This window comes from Ranitomeya imitator, chromosome 4 (genome assembly GCF_032444005.1).
Source record: "Ranitomeya imitator isolate aRanImi1 chromosome 4, aRanImi1.pri, whole genome shotgun sequence".
Classification (NCBI taxonomy): domain Eukaryota; kingdom Metazoa; phylum Chordata; class Amphibia; order Anura; family Dendrobatidae; genus Ranitomeya; species Ranitomeya imitator.
This window is the reverse complement of record NC_091285.1, coordinates 428272860-428295559: the sequence shown is the minus strand read 5'-3', so window position 1 is coordinate 428295559 and position 22700 is coordinate 428272860. Positions and strand designations below refer to the sequence as shown.

The 22700-nt window shown below is 46.0% G+C and overlaps 1 protein-coding gene across 1 annotated transcript in view; it reads right to left on the bottom strand.

Annotated features, from left to right (window-relative positions):
• Positions 1–22700, bottom strand: part of LOC138676330 (hydroxymethylglutaryl-CoA lyase, mitochondrial-like) — a 47735-nt gene that overhangs the window by 12938 nt on the left and 12097 nt on the right. The window contains exons 5-7 of the mRNA XM_069765516.1: positions 22119–22267; positions 14999–15062; positions 12604–12792 (exon numbers count right to left, since the gene is read on the bottom strand). Of these exons, the coding sequence (XP_069621617.1) occupies positions 12604–12792; positions 14999–15062; positions 22119–22267 (402 nt within the window). The remainder of the gene's footprint in view (positions 1–12603; positions 12793–14998; positions 15063–22118; positions 22268–22700) is intronic.

Below are 22700 nucleotides of genomic sequence, written 5' to 3'. Positions count from 1 at the left end.
AGGTGCCCCCAAATGCTACCAATAAAAGCTTCAATTTAACCCATGAAAATAAAATGTCCCTACTCAGGTACATCATCTGTTAACAGAAATAAATGGGGTTACCACATTACTGGTAACACAAAAGCTCTGGAAAAACAGGATTTTTGGTTGCTTACCGTAAAATCTGTTTCTTGAAGCCTCCATTGGGGGACACAGGAACCATGGGTGTATGCTGCTGCCACTAGGAGGCTGCCACTATGCAAATAAAAAAGTTAGCTCCTCCTCTGCAGTGTACACCCCACCGACTGGCATTAAACTCTTCAGTTAGTGAGAAAGCAGTAGGAGAAAGAACAAGGTTGAAAAACCATAACCACAAACTTGAGAACTGTAAACGTGAGAACAGTCAGAGAACATATAACAAAAACATTGGGAGGGAGCTGTGTCCCCCAATGGAGGCTTCAAGAAACAGATTTTACGGTAAGCAACCAAAAATCCTGTTTTCTTTATCGCCTCTCATTGGGGGACACAGGAACCATGGGACGTCCCAAAGCAGTCCCAAGGGCGGGAAAAACAGACTTCCATCAGGTCAGAGGACTCACCACTGCCGCCTGCAGGATCCTTCTGCCTAGGCTGGCGTCCGCCGATGCGTAGGTATGGACCTTGTAAAATTTGGCGAACGTGTGGATGGAAGACCAAGTTGCCGCTTTGCACAGCTGTAGGGCGGAAGCCCTGTGGTGCACCGCCCAGGAGGCGCCGACTGCCCGGGTAGAGTGAGCCTTAATCCCAGGAGGGGGCACTCTGTTCTTGACCCGGTAAGCCTCCAAGATTGCCATTCTGATCCATCGAGCAATAGTCGCTTTAGAAGCCGGCTGGCCTCTGCGCGTGCCATCAGGAATGACGAAAAAGGAATCCGTCTTCCGGAAAGTGGACGTTCTGTCCAGATAGATCCTCACAGCCCTGACAAGGTCCAGCTTGTTCAATGATCGCTCCAGAGGATGAGTCGGAGCTGGACAAAAGGAAGGTAGAACGATGTCCTCGTTGAGGTGGAAGGTGGAAACCACCTTAGGAAGAAAAGAAGGTGGGGGCCGGAAGACCACCTTGTCCTGGTGAATGACCAAAAACGGAGGACGGCAAGATAGGGCCGCCAGCTCGGAAACGCGGCGAATGGACGTGATGGCCACAAGAAAGGCTACCTTCCATGATAAAACTGATAGGGAGATTCCTCTAAGAGGTTCAAAGGGAGAAGCCTTCAGAACGTCCAGTACCAGGTTTAGGTCCCATGCCTCCACAGGGGCCCTGTACGGCGGGACGGCGTGGGCTACCCCCTGAAAGAAGGTCTTAACCTGTGGCCGAGAGGCCAACGTCTTCTGAAAGAGGATGGAAAGCGCAGAGACCTGACCCTTCAGGGAACTAAGAGCCAGGCCCGAATCCAGTCCTGCCTGAAGGAAGGCCAAAAGAGAAGGCAGGGAAAAAACCATAGGCGGAACGCGGTTGGACTCGCACCACCGGAAGTAGGCCTTCCAGGTGCGGTAGTAGATCCTGGAAGACGAAGGCTTCCGAGCCTGAATCATGGTGTGAATCACCCGGTCCGAAAGGCCGGACGCTCTCAGAACCGCGGTCTCAACAGCCACGCCGTTAAACTGAGCGACCGAGAATTCGGGTGGCAGATCGGACCCTGGGACAGCAGATCGGGCCTGTCTGGAAGGCGCCAGGGAGCGTCCGCGAACCAAGCTCTCCTGGGCCAATCCGGGGCGATCAGGATGACCGGCACCCCTTCCGCTTTGATCTTCTTCAACAGTTTGGGAAGTAATGGAAGGGGTGGGAACAGGTAGGGCAGCTCGAACTGTGACCAAGGAATGGCCAGAGCATCGACGCCCACTGCGAGAGGATCGCGGGACCTGGAGACGAACTGCGGAACCTTCCTGTTGACTCGGGACGCCGTGAGATCCACATCCGGAGTTCCCCATCGAAGACAAATCTGATGGAAGACCTCCGGATGCAAGGACCATTCCCCTGCCGCGAGGCCCTCGCGGCTGAGGAAGTTGGCGGCCCAGTTTTCCACGCCGGGGATATGCACCGCGGATATCACCGGAACCGTTGCCTCTGCCCAAAGGAGGATCTTGGATACCTCGGCAAGGGCCAAGGAGCTCCGAGTCCCCCCCTGATGGTTGACATATGCCACAGCCGTGGCGTTGTCCGTCTGGATCCGGACTGGAAGGCCCCTGAGGATCCTTTCCCAGTGGCGGAGGGACAGGAAGATGGCCCGAATTTCGAGGACGTTGATCGGCAGAGATGACTCCCACAGCGACCAGCGGCCCTGGACCGTCAGGTGGCGAAAAACCGCACCCCAGCCGAGCAGGCTGGCGTCCGTTGTCACCACCTGCCAGTGAACCGGAAGGAAGGACCTGCCCTGGGAGATGAGAGGTGACGTCAGCCACCAGTTGAGAGACCGCCTGACCCGAAAGGAGAGTTTGATCGGTCGATCCATGGAGAAGACCGACCTGTCCCACTGAGACAGAATGGCTTGCTGAAGGGGTCGCGAATGGAATTGGGCGAAGGGAATCGCTTCCAATGTAGCTACCATCCTCCCCAGAACCTTCATGGCCGAACGGAGGGAGGGAGGTCGAGGACCCTGGAGCAAGCGTATGTCCCGACAGAGAGTGGATCTCTTGTCTGTGGGAAGGAAGACTCTGCTCTGACGAGTATCGAAAAGCATGCCCAGAAAGATGATGCGCTGAGAAGGAATAAGGCAGGACTTCTTCCGGTTTACCAGCCACCCGAAATGGGCTAAGGTGTCGAGAACAATGGACAGGCTTTCGTGGGCCTGAGCGAAGGACGGAGCCTTGATGAGGATGTCGTCGAGATATGGAAATAGGACCAAGCCTCTGACTCTCAAGATGGCCATCAGCGCCGCCATGATCTTTGTGAACACTCTTGGCGCGGTTGCAAGACCGAATGGCAGAGCGACGAACTGAAAATGATCTCGTTGCACTGCGAAGCGCAGGAAACGGTGATGTCCGGGAAATATCGGGACATGGAGGTAGGCGTCCTGGATATCTATTGAGCATAGAAACTCCTGAGCCTCCATGGAAGCAATTACTGAACGAAGGGATTCCATCCTGAAGTGTCTCAGGCGAACTCTCCTGTTCAGCAATTTGAGGTCCAGAATGGGGCGAACTTTGCCGTCTTTTTTCGGTACCACAAAAAGATTCGAGTAGAAACCCGTGAAGCGTTCTTTTTCTGGGACGGGAACGATTACCCCGGATTTGAGCAGAGAAGCGATGGCTGAGAAGCCCGGAACTAGAGCGGGGTCTCTTGGAGGACGGGATTGGAAGAAACGATCCCGAGGTCGGGAAGCGAATTCTATTTTGTATCCCGAGGATACAACTTCCCTGACCCATGCATCCTCTACTGCGGAAATCCAGACGTCCCTGAAAAGGAGAAGACGGCCACCCAATCTGGGAGTTGGGCTGGAGTCTTGCCGAGAGTCATGCCGAGGTGGATCTTCCAGTCCTGGGCCTGGAGGATCTACCCTGGGAGAAACGAGGACGCCAGGACGGAGTGGGCCTAAAGGACACCGCCTTCTTCTCTTGACGTGCCTGTGGCCTCTGTTGCTGCTGGGAAAAGGAGTTTGACGCAGCGAAGCGACGAAAAGGCCGAAAAGAACGAAACTGTCGTCTAGGAGGAGGGCGACGAGGCTTGGCCTGGGGGAGAAGAGAACTTGTACCCCCGGTGGCGTCCTTAATTATTTGGTCCAGCTGGGAACCAAAGAGGCGAGAGCCCTGGAAGGGCAGACTAGTGAGGGACTTACGATACGATACACTTTATTGATCCCGTGGGAAATTATGGTATCACAGCAGCACGACTTAAATCATAAAAATCATAAAGGAATTACATAGTTGACATGACAGTGGAGTTGACAGAAGAACATTATACATTATACATTAGAATAGGACATACACAACGAGTGAACTGAAATGTAGAGAAATAAGTAGACATTCACCTTGGTGGTTTAACCCTAGTGTTATTGTTGTACATTCCCATGGCAGTTGGCACAAACGATTTCCTATATTTTTCCTTCTTACACCTCAGAAGTATAAGCCGGTTACTGAAGGTGCTCTTCTGTCTCATGAATAGCTCATATAGTGGATGTGCATTATTGTTCATAATTAGTAACATAGTAACATAGTTAGTAAGGCCGAAAAAAGACATTTGTCCATCCAGTTCAGCCTATATTCCATCATAATAAATCCCCAGATCTACGTCCTTCTACAGAACCTAATAATTGTATGATACAATATTGTTCTGCTCCAGGAAGACATCCAGGCCTCTCTTGAACCCCTCGACTGAGTTCGCCATCACCACCTCCTCAGGCAAGCAATTCCAGATTCTCACTGCCCTAACAGTAAAAAATCCTCTTCTATGTTGGTGGAAAAACCTTCTCTCCTCCAGACGCAAAGAATGCCCCCTTGTGCCCGTCACCTTCCTTGGTATAAACAGATCCTCAGCGAGATATTTGTATTGTCCCCTTATATACTTATACATGGTTATTAGATCGCCCCTCAGTCGTCTTTTTTCTAGACTAAATAATCCTAATTTCGCTAATCTATCTGGGTATTGTAGTTCTCCCATCCCCTTTATTAATTTTGTTGTCCTCCTTTGTACTCTCTCTAGTTCCATTATATCCTTCCTGAGCACCGGTGCCCAAAACTGGACACAGTACTCCATGTGCGGTCTAACTAGGGATTTGTACAGAGGCAGTATAATGCTCTCATCATGTGTATCCAGACCTCTTTTAATGCACCCCATGATCCTGTTTGCCTTGGCAGCTGCTGCCTGGCACTGGCTGCTCCAGGTAAGTTTATCATTAACTAGGATCCCCAAGTCCTTCTCCCTGTCAGATTTACCCAGTGGTTTCCCGTTCAGTGTGTAATGGTGATATTGATTCCCTCTTCCCATGTGTATAACCTTACATTTATCATTGTTAAACCTCATCTGCCACCTTTCAGCCCAAGTTTCCAACTTATCCAGATCCATCTGTAGCAGAATACTATCTTCTCTTGTATTAACTGCTTTACATAGTTTTGTATCAATTGCCACACACTTTTTCAGAGTTCTTTTCTCCACTACCTCCCCAAAAGAGTCCAGATTACAGCCGACAGCAGAACTTGCCTTCTTAATAATCTTATTAGCATCAGAGGCCCGCACACTACTACCCCAGCACGTGATTGCAAAAAAGATGGCACTTGCTACCACAGATTGGTAGAACATTTCTAACATTTTGCTACACACATTAAAAGACCTCAGTTTCCTTATGAAATACAATCTGCTCATCCCCTTCTTGTAGACAAACTCTGAGTGGCATCTCCAGTCCAGTTTGCTATCCAAATGGACCCCCAAATATTTGTAACTCTCCACCTGCTCTACCTCCTGACCAGCAATAGTGATCGGTAAGCATTCCAACTTAATCCTGCTATAGTTGGCCACCAACTCCTTGGTTTTCTTAACATTTAGTTGTAGATAGTTACCATTGCACCAATCCACGAAATTCGACACCACCCTTCTATATTCCTCATCCCCCTGATCTCCCCTAATGCATCCCACAACCACAGAGTCATCCGAAAATTTTTGAAGGTGGCAAAGTTCAGATTTATACTGAAAGTCTGAAGTATACAGTGTGAATAGAAAGGGCGCAAGCACCGTTCCCTGGGGGGCACCTACACTGCTCAATGATCTGCTTGACACCACTGCTCCCATCTGTACAAACTGTGGCCGATCTGATAGGTAGTCAGTTATCCAATTTCTCATCCCCTCCTCAACCTTCATATCAGTCATCTTTTTGTGTAGTAAAAGTGGCTGCAGGGAGTTAAATGCACTCGAGAAATCGAAGAACATCGCTCGCACCGTGGTTCCGTCAATCTCCAGAAATGAATGTACCCTATGTAACAGAGAAAGGATAGCATCATCCACCCCCAATCCAAACTGAAGGGGATCGATAAAAGCATTGACCCTTGGTCTTAAGTGAGCAAGCACTAATCTTTCCAAGGCCTTCATAGCATGAGATGTTAAGGCTACAGGACGATAGTCATTTAGGGTTGCAGGAGAAGTCGTCTTGGGTACCGGCACCAGACAGGAAGTTTTCCATAACACAGGTACCCTCTGTGTTTGTAGACTTCCATTAAATAGGCGTGTAAAGACAGTACACAGCTGGTCTGCACAAACTTTAAGGACACGTGAGCTGAGTCCATCAGGTCCTGCAGCTTTACCAATGTTAAGTGACTTAAACTGCCTCCTCACATCATTTTCGGATACTCTAAAATTAGTCTGCTCATCCTTCAATATCGATGTTGCAGAATTTGCACCCAGTTCCCATCCACTATCAGTTGGTATTACACATGTACTGCTAAATCTGTTGAAATACTGATTCATCTCATTAGCCTTGTCCATTGTTCCTCGATCATTTTCAGGCCTCAGCTTAAGCCCAGTCAGTAATTTCATTCCTGACCAAACTTCTCTGGTATTATTGTGGGACAGTTTCTTTTCAAGTTTAATTCTGAAGGCTTCCTGGGCCTTCTTTATTTTATGCTTCAATTCATGCTGTATCATTTTAATTTCCTCTTTGTCACCCAGTTTAAATGCCTTTTTTTTCCTGTTGAGCAAATGCTTCAATTCCTTTGTTATCCATGGCTTGTTGTTTGCAAAACACCTAACCTTTTTAGTTGGCACCAACATATCAGTGCAGAAGTTAATGTAGTCAGTCACTCTACCAACCACTTCATTAACATTTGTATACTCGTCCATTGTCCCAAGCAGCACATCCCAGTCTGTAAGATGAAAGCAATCCTGTAAAGCCTGTTCATTTGTTGGATTCCACATTCTAACTGATTTAATCTTAGGAGGTTGTGTACTAACAACAGGTTGGTAGACTGGTGACAATAGTACAAGATTGTGATCAGACTTCCCCAAGGGCGGCAGGGTAGAGGATGAATAAGCATTCTTGACATTCGCATAGAGTAAGTCTAAAGTAATATTGTCACGTGTTGTACATTTCACAAATTGATAAAATTTAGGTAAGGCAGTAGAAATTTTAGCTCGGTTAAAATCCCCAGAGATTACAGTAAGCGAGTTGGGGTGTTTCAGCTGGAGCCGAGCAATGACTCCTGACAGCACTTCACCTGCAGCCTCATGGTTTGCAGTTGGTGGTATGTACAACACTATTGCAGTAACAAGCGAGAATTCTCTAGGAATATAGTAAGGTCTGATGCCAACAGCTAGCAATTCAATGTTCGGACAACAATGGCGCTCCCTTACAGTCACATGCCCCTGATTGCACCAACCATTGTTTATGTAGAGTATAACTCCACCACCCTTTTTTTTGCCGCTCTTCATAGTGTCTCTATCCGCCCGAACCATGTGAAATCCTGGTACTGAAACACTTGAGTCCGGGATCTCGCCACGTAACCATGTTTCAGTAAAGCATATCAAACTGCATTCTTTGTATTCCCTCTGGGTCCGTATTAATCCCAGCAGTTCATCCGACTTATTACCCAGTGATTGAACATTCCCCATGATGATGGACGGAACTACAGGTTTAAACCGTCTTCGCCTTGCCTTAAGTTTTTTGCCCGCTCTGCAGCCTCTGTAGGGTCGCCTTACCTCACACGGGACACGTGGTCTACCCACTGCAGGAGAAGGCATTAGCCCGCGCAGCTCCAAAAGTCGGCCCCTTGAGTAAGCAACACGTTTATGAACAGACTTAGGGACATCAATCAAAAACCAATCAAAAACTTTTTGGAGGACAAGTCCGCCTGCCAGGCCTTGAGCCAAACGTTCCGGCGGATGGCAACGGCATTGCTGGAAGCTTGAGCCGCACAAGACGCGACATCCAGGGAGGCGGAAACCAGGTATTCACCAGCGTGGGAAATCTGGTTGGCAAGTTCCGCTAATTGCGCGGGAGGCGCCCCATCCAGGATACCTCGCCGAAGATCCTTGGCCCATTTTGAGATGGATTTTGAAGCCCAAGTGGACGCAAAAGCTGGACATAGAGCCGCTGAAGCCCCTTCAAAAGCAGATTTCGCGAAGGATTCTATAACTCTATCGTTAGAATCCTTCAGAGATGCTCCGCCGGACAGAGGAAGCACCGTGTTGGTGGACAGCCTGGAAACAGGGGGGTCCACCGAGGGAGAGGCCGTCCAATTGGCGGTAAGTTCTGGAGGAAAAGGATATAACACACCCAGGCGTTTTCCCCTCTGAAAACGCCTAGTGGGGTTCTCTCTCTCTCTGGACACGATTTCCTCGAATTCAGGATGAGGAGCGAAAAATTTTGAAGGTGGTTTGGCCCGTCTAAACGAAACCGCCTGATCTGCGGGTTCCGTAGAGGGATCCTTGATGCCACATGTTTGGTTTATTGCCCCAATGAGGTTCTGGACTGTCTCACTCATGGTGGCGATTTGGTTAGGATCCAGCTCCGAAGTATCCTCCGAAGGCGCATCAGATAATGCCTCGCCTGACTCAGGGGAGGAGGATCGGTGGGACACCAACCGCGGGGGAGGGCCGAGCGGCGAGATGGAGCGCGAAGAGGACTCAGACCGACGTTCCTGTCTGGACCTTTTGTGGCTTATCAAGGAGAGCTCTGGCGGCGGTTCCTGTGACCCGCTGGCTACGGCCGGGGCCTGCAGGGGTAACCGATCCAGCGCGGACACCAGGGTTTGAGATACCCGTGTTAAATCGGCCACCGATTGTGACAGAGAGGCGGCCCATCCTGGGATGGGGGGGATCACTCTCGGGCGGAACAGCCGGGGGATCCTGGGCGGTGGGAACAATCGGGTTGCTGCAGGACTGACACAGCGGGGAGGACTGACCTGAGGGAAGTTTGCTGTTACAGGACGAACAAGCAAAGTACGTGACTAAGGCAGAAGAAGAAGTAGGGGGGCGAGAGCGGCCCCCTTTAGAGGTAGACATTTTGAGAGGTCCTCTGAAGATGCCAGTGGGTTAGGGGACAGTGGGGCAGAGGGGGGTGTCAGTCTGCAGTGCAGCTACTCACGGACCCGTCCTGGAAGATGTCCCACTTGCCGGAGGAGAACTCCTGCCCTGAGGTGCTGGATTCTGTGCAGATTTTGTGCCCACGGAGGATGCAGTGGCGAAGGTGTGGGGCGCGCTGCGTGAGCTCCTGCAGCTAAGAAGCGGTGAGCACACACAGACTCTGTCCCTGGAGGACGGGGGCGGAGCCAGACAGGGGGGCGCCGATGAGCAGGCACAGTATGTCGGGCGGGAAAAAAGCCCGCCCGATGAAGAAGGAAGTGGGCGGAGCGCGGCACCGGAAGTAGGCCCCGGAAAAGCCGGGGCCTAAATTAGAAGCCGGTGCCCGCTAAGAAGAACCCCCACGGCGCAGACACTGCCCGGCAGAGCGGCGAAGACACTGCCCGGCAGAGCGGCGCTGAAGCCGCCGCATGAAAGAAAGAGAGCGCTGCCGCCGGAGAAGAGTCGCCGGAGTAGGTCCCGGAAAAGCCGGGGCCTAAATTTGGAGCCGGTGACCGGAGGGAAGATCCCCCGCGGTGCAGACGCTGCCCGGCAGAGCGGCGCGGCAGCCGCCGCATATAAGGGAGGGAGCGCTGCCGCCGGTGAAGAATCGCCGGAGTAGGCCCCAGCTGGCTGTGGAGGTGAGCGCCGCCGGAGAGGCCGCCGCATAGAACGCTGAGGGGGGAACGCTGAGGGCAGCTGGTACGCCGCAAGTAGGCCCCGGGAAAGGCCGGGGCCTAAATTAGGAGCCAGCGACCGCTGAAGGAAAAACTGCAGGCAGGAGTGTGCCGCAAGCAGGCCCCGGGAGGCCGGGGCCTGAAGGAAGAACGGCGACCGCTGGAGGAACGCAGTGGGGCATGGAAAGGTAGCCACCGCACAGGGAACGGGGAAAGTGCTGCAAATGCAGCGATGACCCGCGCTGAGTCCTGGGAACCCCTTTAGAAATACTCACCTAGTAAAATCCCCCGTCGTCTGCTACTAACCTTGAGAAGGTATCAGACGTCCATAGGAGCTGCTGATGGACGTCCTCGTCTCCTCCGACCGACAGGCTCTGGTGGGCGAGTGGGTGGGGGACGGGCCAGGACCGGACTTCTGAGCACGCTTGTGTGCCAGGCTCTTGGTCCTGCTGAGGGATCTATGAGGATACGGGGTGGCAGTACACGCCGTACTCATAGTCCGCTTGAGGGACTACAGGTGTGACTGTTCACCCTGTATCCCATCCGGAAAAAACCTGAAAAGAAACGACGCACATTGAGGTAGATAAGGGTCTAAATAAAGACCCGTGTCCACCTCCTACTGACACTAAGCTAAACTGAAGAGTTTAATGCCAGTCGGTGGGGTGTACACTGCAGAGGAGGAGCTAACTTTTTTATTTGCATAGTGTCAGCCTCCTAGTGGCAGCAGCATACACCCATGGTTCCTGTCTCCCCCAATGAGAGGCGATAAAGAAAGCAACATTGCTCCCCCCAAAACAAATTCTGTGAAAGCTGCTCTCCAAAATCCAAATGCCCTCCCCCATGCTAAACTCTACAGTGAGCCTAAACTACATTCACAGCATCCACATGTCTGGCATTTCTGTAGAGGGCAGAGCTCAACTTATGGGGTGCATGTCTCCAGAAACACAAGCTGGTCACAATGTACTGGGCAGTATAATGGCATATTTGCAATTTTCACTCTGCAACATCAAGTCGCTATTTCTGGAAAATACTCAAGACTAAAATAGTTGCTGCACCGAAAGATGAATTAATTGGGGCCGACTCATCAAAACTGTTGTAGAACACAAGCATACACCACTTAATTAATCTGGATCCTCTTTTAAAGGACTGGAGTATCATTTGTACTTTTGCAGCATACAAAATCATCATTTTTTGTGAATTTGACGTAGGAGGGGAGAATGGCAACCACCTTATCCAGCTTGCATCTGTACCCAGCGGCAGAGCTAAGTCAAACTGTCAAAAAATGGCAAAAGTCACAACATAGATAGTGTAATAAATTGTAGGGTCCATTTCCAGTTATTACCCCTGGTGAAAATGAAAAATACGGGGCTATATCTTTGTGATAAATATGTCTTTTTTATTTTTATGGGCAAATGGTATAAAATTCTGTGAAACTCCTGTGATATCAACATGCTCATTTCCCCCATATATGAAACTACTGAGGGGTGTAGATTGCAACATGGGTTCACTTTTGGGGGTGAGGGGAGAGGAGCGAATCTACTGTTCTGGCAATTCAGAATTCGTTTCTGACCATATATTTGGTATTGGCGTTACAAATACCAGGAAACATTTTCTCCTATTACACCTTGAGAAAATGCTACATTTGGGGCAAAAACAATTTTAGTGGGAAAAAATATAATTCATTTCATTTTAACAGCCAACTGTTATTAAATTCTATCAATCACCTATGTGTTCAAGATGCTCACTACACCCAGAGATGAATTCTTTAAGATGGGACACTTGTGGGAGATTTTTCTGTTTTGGCAGAAATCCTTCTGAAATTCAAATGTGACATGATATCTATCTATTTCACCCAAAACTGTGTGCCAAAAGTTAAATAACGCTCATTTGCTTCAGAGTCCTAGTTATACCCAATTAGTAGTTTCCCTTCACATATAGGGTATCTGTGTCACAAAAAAAAATAAAAAAAAACACCCATTTTGTTGTGCAATTCCTCCTGTTAATGTGAAACTAAATAGGGTTACATCTGAATGTCTCAAATAGGCTACGTCATTTACGGTCAAAATAGAAGGTTAAAGGGTTTGCACTAGTCGAACAATCGAGACTAAATGCTGCTCCTCACCTGGTCTCCGGCACTTGCGCGACTGGAGTGTAGTCCTCACATTCCCCTCAGATGTCCCAACTCTTGTCTGAGGGAAGCATGAGAGAGGGTATGTGTCCACGATCCAGAGTTGCTGGGGGTTTGACGCTGCGTCTCCACAATAGAAATTTTTCTAATAGAATGTATTGAACGTGGTGAATCCACACGGTTCAGTGAACACAAGCGGATTCACCTACGTTCAATAGACGGCAGCGCTTTGGTCGCAGCGAACATACTTTGCATCCAAGCGTTGCTAGTTCCAGATTGTGAGCACCCGGCCAGAAGCAGCCACCGATTGGATGCAGCGCTTATGTAGCATTACAACGTTATGTGAGTGCTGGGAAACCAAACGCCAATATCGCTGGAATAACGCCAATGCAGGAGCTGAGCATCTTCCAAGTAGTTGAAAATCACTTTAAAGGGAGTGGATACTGCAGAAATTTTGGTTTAAAGTCTGCTACTGACATCCTCAGACCTTATACCACCCCGTTTTTCCTGGTAGAGAGTTGTCTGTATATACAACATTACACTGCACTAAACTGGAAACAGTCAAGCGCTCTAATTCGGCTATTTCTGTATAAACCATGGGAGACCAGAAAAAAAGCCAGATGTGCTGCTCTGTTTCTGTATCTCCATGTTGTGCTGCAAGCAGATAATCACCCATAAAATATGTATGGCATATCAAACTCCCTGTAGGAAAATCCTATGACCTCCACATGGTAAACAGACCCAAGGTAATGCATACAGTGCGTGAGAAACACATGGAAATAAGCAAAATGCACACATTACCTGCAGAGCCACAAGTATGTTTGCCAGAGCCTGGCCATATGTATCATGACAGTGAACTGCTAGAGCCTTGGCAGGAATGACATCCAGGACCGCTGACAACATTTCTCGCATGCTGCCAGGTGTCCCCACTCCAATAGTGTCCCCTAAAGAGATCTCGTAGCAACCCATGGAAAACATCTTGAGCGCCACCTGACAACAGACAAGTATAATATAATTGTATGGTATGAAAGTGTTTACTTTATCTTTTTCTAATTGTTACTTAACATTAATGTGTGATGTTATTGATTGAAGAACTTCTACTTGCATCTATTTTAGACACTTTATTAAAAAAAAAAAAAAAAAAAAAGAAGTCTTAGTAATTTTTTGTTTCCCTTAATCTTTCTAATTATGTATGTGATGAAGTACGAGTATTAAAATGCTTACCCATTGACGCCTTCCCTGGTTTATAGCTCTGGTCCTCTTCTGGGTCACATGACCTGGAAATAGACTGATCAGCTCACACTGGGCCGTGAGCCACTTTCATAATGTAAGCCTATGGAGGCTCAGTCTGAAAGCAGCACTGCCCACAGTCCCTGTGTAAGCCCGAAAAAAGAACTTATGTGGCTCAGAAGAAGACCAGAGCAGCAGCGGAAACTGGGCAAGATGGCGATCAGTAAATATTTTACACAGAATTCAATACTATAGAGGAAAGAATCCTGCACCGCTGCAACACCTGAGCCCAAATATCCACTGTGTGCGATTACCATGTCAAATGCACCGCCCTTTCGGATTCACGGGTGCCAAACCCTGTAAGCAATTGCATAAATCCATATACTGAAGAGAAAAAAGGGTGGCACCCACCGTTTCTAAAATCCAATCTTTATTGTGACGATTTAAAACATCTTCAGCAGGGGAGGGTGTAGAATGGGAAGAAGAAGAAGAAAAACAAAATAAAAAAATCCGACAATTTTTTTCTTCCCGTCCTACACCCCCCTCCTTTTTCTCCTCAGTATAAGTAAATATTTTAATCACTAGCACTACATTCCTTCCAAATTTGGGCGTGTTTAAGAAACATTAAATTTACTGAGACTTAAGTAAATGTAATTAAATATTATATATGGACGGATGAAATTAGAGGGCAGGGATGCTGAAGGGTGCAGTCAGAATGAAATTTTTATTTCTTAAAGGAGAGGACAGAGGGATATAGACATCCTATTCTCTTTCAATCCGAAATAATTAGCACATATTCTTTAATAAAACACTAATAGGAATGACTGTGTACATTTTTTTTTTTTAAACTGCTTCAGGCTTTGAAAGACACCATACAGTTAGAAGAAGTGACAGGACCATTTTTCAGGCGGATTTCATTTCTATTGTAAAACCACTTTGCTTTTCCCAGGTTCGGTTTTTTAGCACGTATTTTTTTTTTTTTTTTTTAATGTACCAGGTTTTTTGAATGCCTCAGGAAAAAAAAAAAACTTTGTAAGCACTTACACTGAAGCTATGCACACGCTGCGTTTTTGATGTAGTTTTTTTTTTAAGGACTAGTTTAAGCTGCATTTAAGCAGCTTACAAAAAGCAAGGTTTTGCTTTTTGCTGTGTTGCTTTTTTTTTTTTCCCACTGCATATGTGTCAGTCTACATTTGTCTCTTGGGCATGCTGAAAAAGTATAGCGCATAAAAAAAGTAGCAAAAAATGCTGCAAAAATGCAACTTGTGAACATAGCCATAGAATGAAATGACATTTAGTTGTTACTGCTGTTTTTTTTTCCTACCAAACCCAGGGGGAGGTCTAAAATGATCAGGAAATATACAGAAATTACTTCTGCTTGTGAATCTCCGCCTGGCCTAGAGTCAATAGCGGCACATATTTTCCGCCTTAATAAAGCAGTCTATATATACAAATGCATGCACACAACTTTAGCCTGTCAACTCAGATGAATATTTTGGGATGGAAAATTACTATGTATTTTGTGAGAGGGGTTCAAAGAACAGGGGTTGGCCTGTAGACTAGGCAGCCCCACTCTTGTTGTGACCACAGCCAATAGCGTCTACCAAGTGCACTGTTATGGGGTCCACTTGACGAGGCATACATGCTTTTCTATTCTACAGGTAGTCATCATTCCACTTGGCGTTGTGTCATGTCTTCCACAGTCTGACATTGGACAATCAGTGCCTGTAGGAACACACATTTGCGGACATGAGAATGGTAACGCCTAGCTGGTAATGTTTTCATACTTTTTCAGGAGCACAACAGATGAAAGGCACACAACAGGAGTTTTAAGAAAAGTTGCTCAAGCATTCTAAGTCACGGAAAATGCAGATATTTGGTTAACGGTCAGTTATGACCACGTTGGTCTAAAATACTCCAATTATATAGAAAATATTTTGCTACAACTTGTTTTAATGTGACTTACCTCAGCCACTTTACTGGGAGGCACTTTCCCCTCATATGGGCAACCAAGAACACAAGAGACATACCTGACAACAGGGGTAAAGCAAGTATGACTTAGTGCAGAGTAACATAAATCATATGGTGAGCTCCAAGTTATGCAGCTAAAATACTCGATCAACTGAAGTGGGTCTGAAAATGATGCTGTGCTCAGTAACTTCTGGTGCCAGGTTTACCTTTTCTACAGTTTTTCTGGCCAAGAGCATAACACTTACAAAATGCACCAAAATCATTAAGATATGACGCCAGTGCTAAGGAATCGGCCTTATTGTTTTGGCACAAAGTTGCACGTTTAATTAGATTGCAGGTTCTCAGAGACATTTATCAAAGTCATTCAGATGGTTCAGCCTCATTCACAAATGGCAGATCTGGTCAGTATTTTGAATCCTTGTAGATTGTGAGCCCTCGCGGGCAGGGTCCTCACTCCTCCTGTACCAGTTGTGACTTGTATTGTTCAAGATTATTGTACTGTTTTATTATGTATACCCCTCCTCACATGTAAAGCGCCATGGAATAAATGGCACTATAATAATAATAATAATAATCCTAAATCACGACTAAAACAAGAGCAATATAAAAGAAAGTTTTATATTTCTTTGTATCCACTCTTGAATTCAACTTAATAATAATGAAAAATACTGATCAAATCTGCAATGTGTAAATGAGACGTTCCAGTGAAATATTAATGTAGACCGGCAATTAACAGTAACCTATCAGGAGGAGTTTCTACTCTAAAGTAATTGTTTAGGTACTGTAAACCTAATTAATCGATACCCTTCTTGTAGAAAACGTCCCTGAAATTCCTGCAAAAAAAATTTTACTTTGAAATTTTATTCAAATTAGACGAAAGTGCTCTGGGTGTGTCAGTGCACTTCCAGCTCTCTGGCCCCACAGCTTATTCCTCTCCCAGCACGATTCACATATTGGTCCAGGCAAAGTAATCTGCGGCACAGGCAAGTCTCATCTGTGTGCCAGCACCAGTCTATAGCACTGCACTAAGGGACGGCATCACCACCCAGAGCACCAGGGACAAGTGCCAGGGCCCTGGACAGCCCCCCCCCCCTATACTTACCTCTTCGTTCCACGAGGCCCTGGTCTCTGCAAAATCTTCTGACTCTCTGTGAAGTCTCAGGGCAGAGGATGCAATGACATCACTACAGCACGCCCTCTGCCTAGCAGGACAGAAGACGCTGAGGCAACCGCAGCAGAGGGGAACAAGGAGAGTATTTGATTTTTTTTATGTACAGTACAAAAGATTTTTCTGTATTTTTATGTCTATGAAAATTGTACAAAAAAGTGTGAAACAACTGAAATTATGTCTTATATTCTACGTTCTTCAAAGTAGCCACCTTTTGCTTTGATTACTGTTTTGCACACTCTTGGGATTCTCTTGATGAGCTTCAAGATCTAGTCACCGGGAATGGTTTTCACTTCACAGGTGTGCCCTGTCAGGTTTAATAAGTGGGATTTCTTGCCTTATAAATGGGGTTGGGACCATCAGTTGTGTTGAGCAGAAGTCTGGTGGATACACAGCTGATAGTCCTACTGAATAGACTGTTAGAATTTGTTTTAATGCAAGAAAAAAAAGCAGCTAAGTAAAGAAAAACGAGTGGCCATCATTACTTTAAGAAATGAAGGTCAGTCAGTCCCAAAAATTGGGCAAACTTTGAAAGTGTCCCCAAGTGAAGTGGCAAAAACCATCAAGCGCTACAAAAAAAGTGGCTCACATGAGGACCGCCCCAGGAAAGGAAGACCAAGAATCACCTCTGCTTCTGAGGATAAGTTTATCAGAGTCACCAGCCTCAGAAATCGAAGGTTAACAGCAGCTCGGATTAGAGACCAGGTCAATGCCACACAGAGATCTAGCAGCAGACACATCTCTACAACAACTGTTAACCCCTTTACCCCCAAGGGTGGTTTGCACGTTAATGACCGGGCCAATTTTTACAATTCTGACCACTGTCCCTTTATGAGGTTATAACTCTGGAACGCTTCAATGGATCCTGGTGATTCTGACATTGTTTTCTCGTGACATATTGTACTTCATGACAATGGTAAAAATTCTTTGATAGTACCTGCGTTTATTTGTGAAAAAAACGGAAATTTGGCGAAAATTATGAAAATTTCGCAATTTTCCAACTTTGAATTTTTATGCAATTAAATCACAGAGATATGTCACACAAAATACTTAATAAGTAACATTTCCCACATGTCTACTTTACATCAGCACAATTTTGGAACCAAAATTTTTTTTTGTTAGGGAGTTATAAGGGTTAAAAGTTGACCAGCAATTTCTCATTTCTACAACACCATTTTATTTTAGGGACCACATCTCATTTGAAGTCATTTTGAGGGGTCTATATGATAGAAAATACCCAAGTGTGACACCATTCTAAAAACTACACCCCTCAAGGTGCTCAAAACCATATTCAAGAAGTTTATTAACCCTTCTGGTGTTTCACAGGAATTTTTTGAATGTTTAAATAAAAATGAACATTTAACTTTTTTTCACAAAAAATTTAATTCAGCTCCAATTTGTTTTATTTTACCAAGGGTAACAGGAGAAAATGGACCCCAAACATTGTTGTACAATTTGTTCTGAGTATGCCAATACCCCACATGTGGGGGCAAACCACTGTTTGGGCGCATGGCAGAGCTCGGAAGCGAAGGAGTGCCATTTGACTTTTCAATGCAAAATTGACTGGAATTGAGATGGGACGCCATGTTTCGTTTGGAGAGCCCCTGATGTGGCTAAACATTGAAACCCCCCACAAGTGATACCATTTTGGAAAGTAGACCCCCTTAGGAACTTATCTAGATGTGTGCTGAGCGCTTTGACCCACCAAGGGCTTCACAGAAGTTTATAATGGAGAGCCGTAAAAATAAAACAAACATTTTTTCCCACAAAAATTATTTTTTTAGCCCCCAGTTTTGTATTTTCCCGGGGGTAACAGGAGAAATTCGACCCCACAATTTGTTGTCCAATTTGTCCTGAGTGCGATGATACCCCATATGTGGGGGGGGACCACTGTTTGGGCGCATGGGAGGGCTCGGAAGGGAAGGAGCTCCATTTGGAATGAGGACTTAGATGGAATGGTCTGCAGGTGTCACATTTCATTTGCAGAGCCCCTAATGTACCTAAACAGTAGAAACCTCCCACAAGTGACACCATTTTGGAAACTAGACCCCCTAAGGAACTCATCTAGATGTGTTGTGATAGCTTTGAACCCCCAAGTGTTTCACTACAGTTTGTAACGCAGAGCCGTGAAAATAAAAAATCTTTTTTTTCCCACAAAAAATATATGTTTTAGCCCCGAGTTTTGTATTTTCCCAAGGGTAACAGGAGAAATTGGACCCCAAAAGTTGTTGTCCTATTTGTCCTGAGTACGCTGATACCCCATATGTTGGGGTAAACCCCTGTTTGGGCACACGGGAGAGCTCGGAAGGGAAGAAGCACTGTTTTACTTTTTCAACGCAGAATTGGCTGGAATTGAGATCGGACGCCATGTCGCGTTTGGAGAGCCCCTGATGTGCCTAAACAGTGGAAACCCCACAATTATAACTGAAACCCTAATCCAAACACATCCCTAACCCTAATCCCAACAGTAACCCTAACCACACCTCTAACCCAGACACACCCCTAACCCTAATCCCAACCCTATTCCCAACCGTAAATGTAATCTAAACCCTAACTGTAACTTTAGCCCCAACCCAAACTGTAGCCCTAGCCCTAACCCTAGCCCTAACCCTAACCCTAGCCCTAGCCCTAACCCTAGCCCTAACCCTAGCGGGAAAATGGAAATAAATACATTTTTTTAATTTTTCCCTAACTAAGGGGGTGATGAAGGGGGGTTCGATTTACTTTTATAGCGGGTTTTTTTAGCGGATTTTTATGATTGGCAGCCGTCACACACTGAAAGACGCTTTTTATTGCAAAAAATATTTTTTGCGTTACCACATTTTGAGAGCTATAATTTTTCTATATTTTGGTCCACAGAGTCATGTGAGGTCTTGTTTTTTGCGGGACGAGTTGACGTTTTTATTGGTAACATTTTCGGGCACGTGACATTTTTTGATCGCTTTTTATTCCGATTTTTGTGAGGCAGAATGACCAAAAACCAGCAATTCCTGAATTTCTTTTAGGGGGGGCGTTTATACCGTTCCGCGTTTGGTAAAATTGATAAAGCAGTTTTATTCTTCGGGTCAGTACAATTACAGCGACACCTCATTTATATCATTTTTTTATGTTTTGGCGCTTTTATACGATAAAAACTTTTATAGAAAAAATAATTATTTTGGCATCGCTTTATTCTCAGGACTATAACTTTTTTATTTTTTTGCTGATGATGCTGTATGGCAGCTCGTTTTTTGCAGGACAAGATGACGCTTTCATGGTTATTTATATCTGTCTTTTTGATCGCGTGTTATTCCACTTTTTGTTCGGCGGTATGATAAAGCATTGTTGTTTGCCTCTTTTTTTTCTTACGGTGTTTACTGAAGGGGTTAACTAGTGGGCCAGTTTTATAGGTCGGGTCCTTACGGACGCGGCGATACTAAATGTGTACTTTTATTGTTTTTTTTTTTTTATTTAGATAAAGAAATGTATTTATGGGAATAATATTTTTTTTTTTTTCATTATTTTGGAATATTTTTTTTTATTTTTTTTTTTTACACATTTGAAAATATTTTTTTTTACTTTTTTACTTTGTCCCAGGTGGGGACATCACAGATCAGTGATCTGACAGTGTGCACAGCACTCTGTCAGATCACTGATCTGACATGCAGCGCTGCAGGCTTCACAGTGCCTGCTCTAAGCAGGCTCTGTGAAGCCACCTCCCTCCCTGCAGGACCCGAATCCGCGGCCATCTTGGATCCGGGGCTCGAGCAGGGAGGGAGGGAGGTAAGACCCTCGCAGCAACGCGATCACATCGCGTTGCTGCGGGGGGCTCAGGGAAGCCCACAGGGAGCCCCCTCCCTGCGCGGTGCTTCCCTGCACCGCCGGCACATCGCGATCATCTTTGATCGCGGTGTGCCAGGGGTTAATGTGCCGGGGGCGGTCCGTGACCGCTCCTGGCACATAGTGCCGGATGTCAGCTGCGATAGGCAGCTGACACCCGGCCGCGATCGGCGGCGCTCCCCCCGTGAGCGCCGCCGATCGCGCTGGACGTACTATCCCGTCCATGGTCATAGGGGCCCACCCCACATGGACGGGATAGTACGTCCGATGTCAGAAAGGGGTTAAGAGGAGATTTTGTGCAGCAGGCCTTCATGGTAAAAATAGCTGCTAGGAAACCACTGTTAAGGACAGGCAACAAGCAGAAGAGACTTGTTTGGGATAAATAACACAATGAATGGACATTAGACCAGTGGAAATCTGTGCTTTAGTCTGATGAATCCAAATTTGAGATCTTTGGTTCCAACCACGGTGTTTTTGTGTGACGCAGAAAAGGTGAACGGATGGACTCTACATGCCTGGTTCCCACCGTGAAGCAAGGAGGAGGAGGTGTGATGGTGTGATGGTGTGGGGGTGCTTTGCTGGTGACACTGTTGGGGATTTATTCAAAATTGAAGGCATACTGAACCAGCATGGCTACCACAGCAATTTGCAGCGCATGCTGTTCCATCCGGTTTGCGTTTAGTTGGACCATCATTTATTTTTCAACAGGACAATGACCCCAAACACATCTCCAGGCTGTGTAAGGGCTATTTGACCAAGAAGGAGAGTGATGGGGTGCTACGCCAGATGACCTGGCCTCCACAGTCACCAGACCTGAACCCAATCGAGATGGTTTGGGGTGAGCTAGACCGCAGAGTGAAGGCAAAAAGGCCAACAATTCCTAAGCATCTCTGGGAACTCCTTCAAGAGTGTTGGAAGACCATTCCCGGTGACTACCTCTTGAAGCTCATCAAGAGAATGCCAAGAGTGTGCAAAGCGGTCATCAAAGCAAAAGGTGGCTACTTTGAAGAACCTAGAATAGAAGACATAATTTCAGTTGTTTCACATTTTTTTTGTTAAGAATATAATCCAACATGTGTTAATTCATAGTTTTGATGCCTTCAGTGTGAATGTACAGTTTTCATAGTCATGAAAACACAGAAAAATCTTTAAATGAGAAGGTGTGTCCAAACTTTTGGTCTGTACTGTATGTAGCAATATATGGGGCCATTATATACTGTACGGAGCAGTATATTGGCCATTATATACACACTCTATGGAGCACTATGTGGTGCCCATAATAGCGTACTGTCTGGTCTAAAATGAGAAGTCTGCAGTCACTCTGCAGACTTGAATCCCCCAGCGCACGTCATGCGAGGGTTCACCGGTTTTTGAGCTATTGTTGAAAGTACTAAAGATTTCACTTACTGCTTACATTACATGAGTGATATCTTTGACATCGTACTATACCTATATTTCTTATCTGTGCATCATGAATCATGTTACATGTTAAAGGGGCCCACTGAGTGTCAACCAGAGCCCACGAAACCTGGAGCCGACCCCGACTGCACTGCCCTAGGCAGAGACAGCGCTTGCAAGAGGTCTCCAAAAGGGAAGGCATATGACTCCACCCTGGACTGATACGTTAATCATAGGCAAGAAGGAGGTTCCGGGCAGAGAAGTAGTGTGGGCCTGAGAACTGGGAGTGCACTGACACGCCCAGAGCACTTACAGCTAATTTGCTTACAACTGCAAGGTCAGATTGCTCAGGAATAACAGGGCAGTTTTCTACCAAAGGGGAATCATTGTAATCAGGGTAACAACACCATACCATTAGCTTAGAGTAGAAATTCCTCCTGATGGGTTCCCTTTAGGACACAATGACTTAGGTAACGTAAGGAAATAAATAATGTCAATTCCCAAAGAAATATCCTATAATGGACCATTACAGTGAAGCACCGTTATAGATTTGCCTGATGCTGCTCCCAGATTAAGGCAATGTCAGACTGTAATCTGTGAGCACTCTACTCTATCCATTCATAGAATACAGGGGCAGAAATGGTTTCCTTTATTGCCATCTCCTCCTTTTATAAGTGTAGATGCCAAAAATTCTGATTCTCATATAAAATTAATAATCTGTGAGTCTTACCCTCGTACAGGTATTTTTGCGGCTTTAGCTGCTTCTGTCACTGCCTCAAACCTCTGTAAACTTTCTTCAATGGAGCAATTAATATTCTTCTTACTGAAAAGCTCAGAAGCTGCACCAAAAATGGCTACTTCTTTAGCACCACATTCAACCTGAAAGTGAAGGATGATGTTTAGCTACACATGCAGCCAAGCCAATGCCTTTTCTTAAGCCTGACACTAATGTAGGCATATTGTTTCCCATGTGTGAAACAATTATATAGATATTAAATAGTTAATTAAATAGACATTACTAAAACATTTGCTTGAACAATTCATACAGCACCACAGTTTTCAATTCCATACTTAAGGGTTATTCCAAAAACAACTAAAACATTTTGCTTAGGATTGAAATGTTTGTCCCACCATCCTGCATTCACAACGCACAGAATTGCGGTTTTCTCAAGAAGCCTGGGTTATATGTGTTGCATGATAGCAATTCTCAGAAAATGTACCAACAAAATATGCTCAAATTGTCTGTGACTGGCTGCTAGACAACTAATTTTAGAGATGCGACTTGTGACAGAATCAAGCACATTTGGAATCA